The 12,480-nt window shown below is 34.1% G+C and overlaps 1 protein-coding gene across 4 annotated transcripts in view; it reads right to left on the reverse strand.

Annotated features, from left to right (window-relative positions):
* Positions 1-708: 708 nt before the first annotated feature.
* Positions 709-12,480, reverse strand: part of LOC100573057 (radial spoke head protein 3 homolog) — an 18,548-nt gene continuing 6,776 nt past the window's right edge. The window contains exons 1-9 of one of the 4 annotated variants that reach the window (XM_003248293.4): positions 7,977-8,678; positions 4,741-4,822; positions 4,578-4,628; positions 4,184-4,354; positions 2,955-3,080; positions 2,634-2,837; positions 1,918-2,074; positions 1,758-1,838; positions 709-943 (exon numbers count right to left, since the gene is read on the reverse strand). In XM_003248293.4, coding sequence (XP_003248341.1) covers positions 774-943; positions 1,758-1,838; positions 1,918-2,074; positions 2,634-2,837; positions 2,955-3,080; positions 4,184-4,354; positions 4,578-4,628; positions 4,741-4,822; positions 7,977-8,482 — 1,548 coding nt within the window. In that variant the 5' untranslated portion in view covers positions 8,483-8,678 and the 3' untranslated portion in view covers positions 709-773. Of the gene's footprint in view, positions 944-1,757; positions 1,839-1,917; positions 2,075-2,633; positions 2,838-2,954; positions 3,081-4,183; positions 4,355-4,577; positions 4,629-4,740; positions 4,823-7,976; positions 8,679-12,480 lie in introns of those variants that run through there. The other 3 variants (XM_003248294.4, XM_003248292.4, XM_029488407.1) reach the window with 3 other exon arrangements.

The following is a 12,480-nucleotide window of genomic DNA, read 5'->3' on the forward strand; positions in this document are numbered from 1 at the left end:
TATACATTTTTTGGTTTCTACAACTACACAACAACGAACATTATACTGTAATATTCAAAAATATTAAGTTTCCTCCACTTCTCGTTTGGTTCAAAATGTGTTTGCTACCTAATTATATAGGTAAAGGTGTTATAAACGCGTTTACGCTGAAATTTGTCCGTAGGTTTGTAAAAATTTTAAATCGGGGTGAAACAAAAACTAATCAGGTATTATATTTCATTTCTTACATTATAATTGAAACTATTATAAACTGTCACGAAGAAAAATATGCATAATATGGTAGGTAGTACTTATATCTATAGGTAGGTACTTTACTGGTATACAATCACTTTAGAATTTAAACTATTAAAAAAATGTTATTTTTTCAAGGAATTCAAGTAATCACTTACAATTTTTGGATTATATGAGATTGAAACTTATCATGCCTGGCTTGGTGGATGAGGATTTATGATGACTACACTAACAACGAGGAAGCATTTATACAAATTGTGACTACTCCGAGCAATTTTGTACTTAAATGTTTATTTAACAGAGTGTATCTTAACTTTCAGCGCTTTACCGTCTCATACGTATAGGGTATACCTCTATTGTAATATTTAATTTTGTTCCTATATTATACGATTATATTAAATTGAATATTTTTTATATGCAAGACACATGTAAAACACCTATTGATATTTGTCCAAATACATTCTGTGTCGCGTGAAGTGGGAAAAATGCATAGAAACTTTATTTTTCTTTTTAACGAAACGCTCTTAAGTCTTAACTAATCTCTAGCTATCCTTAGCAGCTGTTGTCGAGCTATCCGATTCAATTTTTTTGTCAGATTCTAATGTTATCGATTCGATTTCTTTAAATAGTTCTTCGGGTCGTTCAATATCCTTCACGTCAGTAGTTTCGTTGTATGAATCCAAACGACGACTTACTAGATCGTGGATCATACCTGAAAACAAATAATAATCATTTTTTGTTAAACTTGTTAGAAATAATGTTTTGAGAAATTTACATATAGTTTTTGTTTTATTACAAGTGTAGAAAACGTTTATCATAAAAGTGCAATAGTCAACGGTTCCAAATTCAACAATAATAATATGTATTATCCGATAGGTATAGGACTTAGAACAACGATTAGACGTTAGTGTTATTTTTGAATTATTTAATATTTATATTTTATATTATTTCCATTAAGTTTTTAAATAACGGATTAACTAATTTTATTTTATAAGTTCATCTATATTCTGAAATGTTGTTTTTATTAATATATCCGTGAGTATTTGAGTGTTATATACTAAAATGTGGTAAATGCCTTAGGTGCCTATAATTAATCGATGTATACTTTAAAAACTGTTTAAACAATTTGCAGTTTATTATAATTTTTCTTTTTCTATATTAAAAAGTCGACCAGGGGTTTATGGTTTGTGATGTCAGTTGTTGGGGGGTTGAGTTAAAATCGTTAACAGCTGCAGTGTGCTTATGCCGAATTATTTAGTATAATAGTAATAATAATTGTTTAAACTTACAAGACTTCATTATAAGTCATTATAATACTTTGTACCAAAAAATTGCACAACATTCACGTTTTTATCGTGCATAATATAGTTTTAAACAACCAACCAAATCAAGAATGACGTGATGTAACTACGTGCGTATTGTTTCACCTTATTTTTAACCCATTTAAAACAAGTTTTTACGCGTTGACAATATTATATCATATTATTATGCTTCGAATTTGTTAAATAGTCATAAGTCATTCATACTTTTCAAAATTTCGTCGCTCTCGGTGTGTTTCGTTTTATCAGCTTGCAGTTCTTCTGTTAGCCATGCCACGAATTCCGGACCTGTCGGTGATGATATAGAATATTGTAGTGAATATAGTATTCAAGACTGAAGTTTGTGGTAGGAATAATGTGTTCTTACTTTCTAATTTATTTGCAGTCGTGGTTGTGAGTCCTTTTTCACTCAGATCGTCAAGTACTTTAGGCAACAAATCAGTCACACGGCCCGAAGTCAACTCCGAGGAGATTCGTTGTTTTTCTCTTTCATCGCCTTCGTCGAACATTGTACTATGTTCAGCCTGCAATAAATTTATATCATATTGTCATATTGGTATTGATATGATAATCAAAGCGTATTATGATTTGATATATAATAACTTATATATGTATAAAAAAACACTTCTAAGTAATACTCTTCTAAACTAAGTGTAAGTAAATCTTGTTCTTAATAAAACCTGCATTTATATGTTATATTATATTTAATTTATAGAATCGAGTTTAAAACAAGTTCAATATTAGATATTTATTATATTTTCGGATAGCCGATAAATTTTGTCTGTGTAATTCGATGAAGGACTTAAATTAAAATTCTATATAGACATATAGTCCACAGAATAAAAAGTATAATTAAAAATATCTTTATTTTTGATATAAAACAATATTGTATTCTAAATTATATACATTTAAGACTGTAGTTTAAAAATATAATATAATAGGTATTTAATAATATTTTAAAATTACTGTGAATGAACTGTTTTTTCGCGTGATCGTATTCTCGTCGAACGCCGTATCGTAAATAATGATTCAATAGGTATTAATTTATTTTTTACTACAGATAGAAACATATAGGAAACTCACGATAACTTGTTTCAGCCTTTCGTCTTGGTACTGCAGTCTTTTCATTTCGATCTCCTCGACTTTGCGCTTCATGCACAGCGCCCTTTGTTGCCGGGCCCTCGTCTCCAGCTCATCTTCATAGAGCACTTCTTGCATGGCTGTTCTGAAGGCGTCGGATATTAGAGCCTCAGCTATTGGCGTTACCTCGGTGTCGAAGTCGAATAACTAAAAAAACAACAAAAACACGTCGTAGGGAAAGCACGCTGACGGTCATTCCTCGGGTCACATATGGTTTGTTTTTTGTTTTTTTTTACCCGAACCGTGGTCCGGCGACGGACTTACATCTTTGTCGTCTACTTGGGTAGATGCGTCGGTGCCGGCGGACGTCCCAGTTCCCGGATTCGAGAACATCTCTTGATCGAATTCAGTCTGCGCCCCGAACGTCTGGGATACTGGATAATCGTACAACTGTCGAGTTCAAAAAATCATATTAATTATTATTTTCTGGGCGAATCACGTTATCATTGCAATCATAATAATATTATACTATTATGGGCATGACAAAATATTATATAGATTTGTCAGCTGCGACATTGTGATACGCATATCCTCCACTTTTTACCATGTGTTATGTTCTCTATCGGTCGCGTATATCAAAGCATGGAAGAACCTATAACACATAGGAAAAAAGAGGATATGCAAACGAGATTCAAATACGTCGTATTGTCGCTGACATACCTATCTATATTTTGTCATGGATATAGGTACCTTCTACCTAGGTAGATGGTATACATTAAGTTTCAACGTGCACGACAGACATCAAAACACGTTACCGTAATACATATTTTATAGAATTATTGAATTATTTTCCATGTCCCAGAACGCATGTTAGATATCAAAACGGAGTGCACCGATATACCTTTATTATAATACTATGCACTACGGTTTTTATGCGAATAAATGTTTATTGATTTCGATGGAATACTATTTATCATAGTACCGTATAATCTTAACGGAAAATCTAAAGGCGAATGAAAAGTTAAGCAATTAATTATTTTTAAACATTTTAACTTGGCAAGTTCTTTTTAATCCTACAATTAGTATTGCTGACTATTGTCCATTTATCCATAGTAATAAGTTGTCACTATTTTTAGTTCGTTTGCAAAATTATATTATGTAGGTACGTTAAGTTTAGGTAGATTTACCTAGGTATGATTATGTTGGTAGTTGGTACACATCTGTTTGTATATCTAAACTGTGATCAAAATCTACAGTTAATAAAGTATTAATTTGTTTAATCACGCCGTACACGATGAGAGATTCGTGAATAAAAAGTAGGCGTAAAGTAAGTAAATAAAATATATTTGTTGATTTAATAATTTGGTAGACACTAATTTGTGTAAACCACTGCAGTGTAATAAAAAGGAATACTACAAGGACGCATTTTTAAACGAAAGTATTGGTTATGTATACTTATATGGAACTTAACAAACTTGATTAAATGTTTTTATCGTAACTAGAACCTTTGGTATACAAACACAAACATTTAAATGTAATTTTACAATCCTTACTTCTTCTAGATGTACATCGGTTTGGATGTCCACGTTCTGTCGGCCTCTGGGAAGTTTCGGCGCTCCCAGGTGTAATCGCATAGCTCTGGTCTGGTAGTCTATGGCTTTTTTCCTGGCCATGGCGCGTCGACGAGCTTCGGCTTCCCGTGCCGCGGGTGACTCTTTACCCATCTGTGAAATAATAATATCATAGACTTCAAACGCCGATTGATATTTAATAAATCGTTTTCATAATAATATGCAATAGCAAAAAGTGAGCTAATGTCAATTCCGCAGCGTTTTCAAAAGCCAAAATATAACGTAACATGTAATAATAAAAATATAAAAAAATAAATTATCAACCAAAAACGAAAATTAAAAATCTGTAGCGCATGCGTGTAAGCAAGACGCTCACCTCCGACGACAACTGTTTAGCATACCCAAAATATGGGTTCCACTTTGGACGCTAAATATTTTTAATAATATTATATTATAATATGTTTTATCGTGTAAAAAAAAATCATGTAATATAAAGAAGACGAGATGTCCAAAAAAAAAAAGTGACATGTAACACTTACAAACGATTTTTTCGCAAAATTACTGCCTCTGACCACCCGTTTGTCGTGCATGATGTTCGTGTAACCCATTTGTTTGCACATACTGTAAATAAGAATAAGAAAAAAAAATTAAACGAAAAAGTACATAATTTACACGTCATTTTGACCCAAATTCAAGTTCTCGAAGAATTGATTGAGCAAATGGGGTGTGCAAGATTGTTGAGAGGACGAGCGAATGTTTTATGGTTTGTAAAAAAAAAAAGGTATGAATATTTAACGACCGGTTCGCGTGCTAGGTTCGTAAGACATAAGTCAACTTGGGTGTTTCTTAACTATTATTTTTTTTATAAGAATTAAGAATTTACGGCCCTAAATAAACGTAATAAACTTATACAACGTTATAACTAACTATGAAATAGAAAAAAAAATTAAGGTTTTGTTTTATGTGAACGAGCCAAAATTATAGTTTTCTATAAATTTCCCAGGTGTCGTGATAATACCAATAAAAATATTATAATATTTGTTTGATATTGTTAACGAGTTTTACTCTGAGACTCTCTACATCGTAAACCGGAGGGACTTGAGCCTTACCGAAAAGAACTGGTGGGATGTTTTTTGATAATCGTAGAGATCGTTTTTGAAACCGTTTTGAAGTGGAGGATTTTTTGATTCTGACAACTAGCCAGTACTCATCGGAAAAAACTAAATACATATTTTTATATTCGTCGATTTTCCTTAGGAAATACCATCGAATTAAACTTTACACTACCTACCAATTTCGATTTAAATATTTGATGATAAAAATGATAAGTTCAGGCATTTATATTTTGCTTTTGTGACCGAAATAATAATTTAATATTACGCTTCTTATACTAATATTATCTTTTGATGTATTAATTATTGATTTTTGATTTTAAAAGGACATAATATATTATTTTACTAGAGCTATGATAGGCATCTACTTAAATCGTATAATTGTATGCATTCACATTATTTTATTTATATTATATTAACAATAGCCGTTACCAAAATAATTACTATGGCGTCCATTATTGATTTTTTACGACGTTAATACAATTAAATACATTTATAAATCGTTATCATAATGCAATCTATTTTATACATTATATTTTGTAGGTATTACCCGCTTTTATACAACTCAGAAGGGTATAAACCTTGTATTTTTGGTCACTCCACTCGAGCAAATTTATGTCTAGATATCAATCTTAAATTGCACTACTCGTTATAGTCGTTACAGATAAGTATGCATGTATGCATAGAGCGTATAAATTTGCTTCTAAAAATAATTCTAAAAAGGATAATATCCTTAACGGCCAAGGGTCACGGTCATTGGTCACGGTAAAGTTGATTATCCTGTGGTAATGTGGTACCTATATTGTATATACTATTATATACGTATGAATATGAATATTATCTGATTTACAACTAATTGTAGGTACTTCAGATTAATATTACTCACTGTTATTGACACATAAAATCACGTTTTTTTGTAGTAGTCGAGGACCACTTACATGTTCAAAATTCAAATAATATACTAATTACGAACAACGCATTTACATCCAATTACCCGAGTTGCTCATGTAAATTAAATTATATTATTCATTTATTTCTGTAAATTTCCAGTAAATACATAGGTATTGGTGAACCTAGCTAGTAGCTAATAATTTTACAAAACGTAAATAATCTGATGTATTTAGTATAATAGGGTTTAAATTGTAACTACCAGCAATTAATAATGTTAATAATTCATTCTTCACCGCATTTTAATATCCATTCAAAATAAGTATTGATTTTATACCGATTATTTACAAATACTAGAAAATTGTAATTCTTTGAGTGTGTTGTAAACAGTTAAATAGTTTTAGGACAGAAGTGAAATGTCTCAGACATTTGTAAGGGTAGTGAGTTGAGTCACGGAAGTCAATATTATAATATGATCGACTCTATAATATGAAACATACACAGTCCACTCAAAACCGTACGGTAATGAACACACACATGGTGACTTCCAAAACATATTATAGGGTATAGGGAGATATATAATTGTTTGTTTACCCACTCACTTACTGATATCTAGGTTTCATAACCATTTTTGTAGTCCATGTTTCAGCAGTACTGAATCGCTTTATTCTACAAACACAAATTAATCTAATTCAACTCGTTTACAAATACCTGATAAAATAAGGTGAAAAATTCACCAGGAATTATTCCTCCAATACATTAACAACAAATCACTATGCTTATTGTTTATCTAATGCGTAACAATAGAACAAAACAATATTTACTACACAATCAATCTTGTTTAAAAGGTGTTTGCATCTGGGATTCTTCTGACAATATGTCTTGGACATATTAAACCCGAATCTGTCGTTTATAATTTTTTAGTTATTACCACACAGACTCGTGAATGTTATACTTTTAAGAAGAATCGAAAAAAGACAGAACGTCTGGGACGTGAATTTTATTTTAATCATCTACCTTTTCCACATAGGTAATAGTCATATAATTTTATTATTGAAATGGGGTTATAACAGGTACTAATATAATATGTCGACAACCATCAGCGTACAGCGTTTATGTTTTTACCCCCTTAAAACGAAATTTTTTTAAATCCGAGTTTACATGCTACTTCGAGTCACTTGAGCCATCTATGCACCAAACGTTTTTCCTGAAACAACCGTCCTTGCTGCGGATCGAGCGTCATTCTAAGAAACTTTATATAGATACTATAAATATGCAGTTACAACGACATAATTCTGGTTTTAAATGTGGTGTTTTTAACAGTTATTCATAACTTCATATACCTAAGTAAATTCCAATTTAAAGGTGTACGAATTGAACAGGACAAATTGTTTGCGTGGTTTAATTTTTGAAATAGCCAAATTTTTGTATGTACTGGTAAGCTAAAAACAATATATTAAAATTGAGCAAATATTTAACATATATTCGAGTACCTATAGCAGGTTAAGTATTTATACGTAATTACAGTTGGGAGGTATGTACCTAATCAAAAAACCTATCGAATTCGTCTAAAATATCAACTTCGACTGTCACTACGAGGATTTTCCCGTGAGATTTAGAGAAAATAAAATAAACTGACAACTCGCTCACATCTCGGTACCTACATATTTTGACGACTAAGGTATTATTCTCGCGAAAAATCGCTAGGGTGACCCTCGGCAAACACCACCGCGCCGTCGCCGCCGCGACTTACCAATATTCTATACTATACTCACTCGGGTTGCCCGTCGGTTTTCCGGCAAGAGTAAGAGACTGTGCACCGTTGGTGTTGCCTGTCGTGGAGTACGCGTGGCTTGCTCGAGTACGAGTAGTATCTGTCTGAGTCGACGCCGGACTGAGACGAACGGTCGTCGAGCCCGAGCAGGGCGGCCAAGTCGGGCGGCGGGTCCAGGAAAATGCCCGTTTTCACTGTGGTCACGAAAACGGGTTTCCTGGACGAGTGCTGCTTGACGCCATCGCCGGGGTGCCGCTGCTGCAGCTTTTTGAGCTTTGAGTCCAGGGACCGGGCAAAGTGTCGCTGGTCCCGTTCGCGTGGGTGCTGATCCCGGTGATCCCGGTGATCTTGGCGATCTTTGCGATCTCGGTGACCATGGTGATCGCGGTGACGGCGGCGGCTGCGGTGGTTGTGTTGATGGTTGTCGTCGTCGATGATCGTGAACGACGACGAAGTCGTGCGATCGTCTCCGCCGCTGCCGTCGGTACCACTGTTGTTCTCCCGCATGCCGACTTGTTTTTCCGGTCGGTCAACAACCGGAAACAACGTCGGGACGGACTTCCGGCAGTGAACCGCCGCGGCGACGACGGCGACGACGAAGACGACGACGACGACACCTGACAAACGCGACGGCCATCGGGTCGAACGGCACTGAATTTACTGGCCAGCGACGACGACGACGACGACTCGTGTGCGTGCGACTGTGTGCGTGTAAGCGAGTCAAGTGTGTGTGCGTGTGTACAACATGGCGTGGGTGTGCGACGTCGGCAAAGGGGTTTCGTGTTTGAGGGCTACGCACGCGCTCGCCACTGACCACACGCGCGCGCGGGTCAGTGGTTCGGCGCCGCGTCCGCGATGAAATAATAATAATAATAATAATAATAATAAAATACATTTTTTTTTAAAACGAACGCTGTTCAGCTGTACAATGACCGACTGCGGTATTTGACGAGACTTATTATACAGGGCGACCGTGAAACTTCTCAACCGGTGCAGTGGTCCCATCAAACGTTGGTGGCAAAATAGTTACGAAAAGGAAATGAAAACTATCAAAAACCTAAAAACTGTGACCAGTGATTGTTATTGTTAAATATTATTTTTTATGATTATGATTCAAAAGTGTAAAAATGTCGACCACATTAAAGCCACCGATGTTTGACATTCGCCTTTTCTGATTAAAGTTTGCGTGCATATAATATATTTTTATGATACCTACTTATCGAAATGTCAACTTTGAGCATTACTTTTATTTCTGGGTACAATATATGACACATTTTTACGGTTCACATATAATCAGTCCATTACATTATCCTCATAATTTCAACAAATTCGTTCATAATTCAATCAAATAGATCACTTTTTACATATTACTACATGTATTATATATTATATTATTTGTATTATATTATATTGTATACTATGATAGTGTTTAATTGACTTACTTCGCATTTGTCACTATTCATTAAGTTTGTATGTTTAACGGTTTTTAGGGATTTTCGGTCATAACTTAGTCGTAGGTCTCAATAATATTCAGATAAAATAAAACATTTAAAAATCGTGACACATTGAAAATCATTCCACGTTTTGAATGCTTGATCGAACAACGTGGGTGAAAACAGAAAATAGATTTATCTCAGAGTTTAAATTGTTGTGTGTACCTTATAGTAGTCCAGCATAAGAGGAAAGGTCACGAAAGTTAAGATAATATTCCTATAGTACACCTGCCTAATTATATATTATAATTTACAGTATAAGGCATAACTACGCGATATAGATTGTCATATTATAATTGACCGCACGTGTTTTCCGTCTATTGCGCACACCCTGTATGCGTATATGGTCTGTCGTGCAGTTTTCGCTCACTTCTCTGTATGTATATTGTATAATATGTATTATTCGTGTACAATATTATATATATGGTGTTTGATATACATATAGGTATAACTAAAGCCTAAATCTATATAATGTACGATGACCTCGGCGGGGCACGTTCCGTTGGCGATCGAAAATTCGGGATTTTAATGAATCGCCGCCGAACATGGCAGCGTTTGCACGGCACCGGCACCGGTGGTGGAGGTGGAGTTTGCGGCGGCGGTGGAGGTGGTGGTCAGACAAAATTCACGATATAGGTGCGTGCGCCTCTTGGTCCCCCATATATACATATACACTTAGACACAACACACTTAAATAATTTATCGACGACTAACTCAAAACTTTCATCGTCCACGGCGATCGCGATCGTCATCTTTGTTACACACCCACGGGATGGGTGAAGCGGGTACAGCAAGCAATGTGAGTTATTCACAGAGGGGTTGAACCACTGACAAGTTTAAAACGAAACCTCGCTCATAAATAGTTGCTGTTTTTAAGGGAGGGGGCAGGTGCTCATATTGTTGCAGTAACATTTTAAGAGGGTTCTCTGTACCATTCCACTTCGCTTATTTTAAATACTTTAAATGCGTACTAAACAATAACGATAATAAAACGATATTAATAATAAAAGTTGATCGATTTGAAACGATGAGTGTCTTGTTTTAAAGTTTAAATGGATCACACTGTATATATATTATAAAGTTTACTATTAAGTCAAGAGCGGACACACGAACCCTGACCGACGACCACGGCCAGACGTTGACCCGACAACGAGGACGACGACTCGCGAGTCGAAAAAATTTATACCCCCGGGCCTAAAGAATAAGGTCGGTTAGTTTCCGGCACCGCGAACGTACATAATTAATGCTGCAACAATAATTAGGGGTATTTTTCTTTTAAATATTAACGAACTCCTATATATACATATACGTATGCCTGGGTTGGGTATATAATTTATAACATAGGCGCACCGATATCCAACTGACCTGCAGTTGTATACAACTAATAATTTATTATATAACAGGTATTTTATATTTTTATGTGTCTATTTTTATTTTACTACGAATTGATACATTTTTGGCGCGAAAACTCTTGCCAATTAGTCGTTGACCACTATAACCGTTGCACGAATATTATATGGAATCATAGTTATTTTTCAGAACAGCTGGCCAGAATTCTATATATTCGATATTGATTAGTTAATATTAGACCTATTAATTAGTTAATATTATAGACTAATTAATATTTTTGTTTTAATCACAAAAATTCAAGAAGACTTAAGGGATTTCAAGCGTACCTCCTTAGTCACTACCAACGATCGGTCAAATTCGTCCCACTCGAACCCAATCGGTATCGTCATCGACCTGTCAAGTACTCTCAAGCGATCAAGCGAGTACTTGATATCTTTACCACAGTATTGTTGTTGAATATATTGTATTTATTTAGGTATAATATCGTAATTTATTTTTAGAAAATCGGACAAACGCGTTGACTTCAGATAACTTAACTGCTATTATGTCGGCATGCATAGTCCGTTAAAAAACCTATTCGCGAAAATTAAACTTTCGCTTACACCAAACCCGTCGTATACGTAACGTAGGTTACGTACCTAATTCTGTTTGTATTAAGCAATTCATGAAAAGTTTTTTATTTTCCAATTTGACCGTAACATATATCACATAATATGACGTATTACGCTCAAACGAAAGAAAATCGATATGTTTTCATATTATAATGGATTAAACAATTATTCGACAAAAATATTACTACGTCTATAGGTAGGAATGCAGGATAGTACTTATGTAGGTACGTGCAAGGTGGTAAACACGAAGTAATCATTATTTACTGTTTTCGACCAGCTCAAACGGGTCGATAAAAATATTTATTTAAGCCCCTAGAGAAGTATATTGACAGGCCATAATTTGGTACATTTACCATTGGGTAGGTATACTACTTCGCGATATTTATTTATTTTTCATCTATTCTTCAAGTAGATAATATGAGCTCCACTGATCAAGTTTATGTGGAGGGGTCCATAAATAATAAATATGTTATAATTAGGGCGCGGATTTTTATGTAATAAAAAAGTCAAAATATGTAAATATTTATGTTGTTATTTTTGCCAAAATATGTATTAAAAAGGTGGGTAAGTGGATGTCGCTCTGCTGTACAGTAGGTTAGAAGTGGGTCACTGTATAATGGACAGTATTAAATTTGAATTCAATGATATAATATCACTGTATAAGAAAAACGATTCTGAGCGGAGACGGTATATCAGCTAGTCTATGTATTAGACATATATATACTTATCTATGGTATTAAAAAAAAATTGACCTATAATAGGTACCTATAATAAATTCCAAATTAATCATACCATAATATCTATTAGGTACTTATAAGTTATAACGCGTTATACATCAACAAAAAACCGTGGTAAAATCATAGACATATAGTAGGTTTTTAATATGTAATTTCGTCCAAATTTGTACTTAAAATGACTATAAAAATAAACTGTTTAAATGTATATTTTAGATTTTTTGGTAACAGAATTAATTACTTACGTGGAATCTTGTTTTAAATTTTTAATCCTTAGATATAAAAGTTGTACATTTTATAATTTTTTACTACAAAAT

The sequence above is a fragment of the Acyrthosiphon pisum genome, chromosome A1, assembly GCF_005508785.2.
Source record: "Acyrthosiphon pisum isolate AL4f chromosome A1, pea_aphid_22Mar2018_4r6ur, whole genome shotgun sequence".
Lineage (NCBI taxonomy): Eukaryota > Metazoa > Arthropoda > Insecta > Hemiptera > Aphididae > Acyrthosiphon > Acyrthosiphon pisum.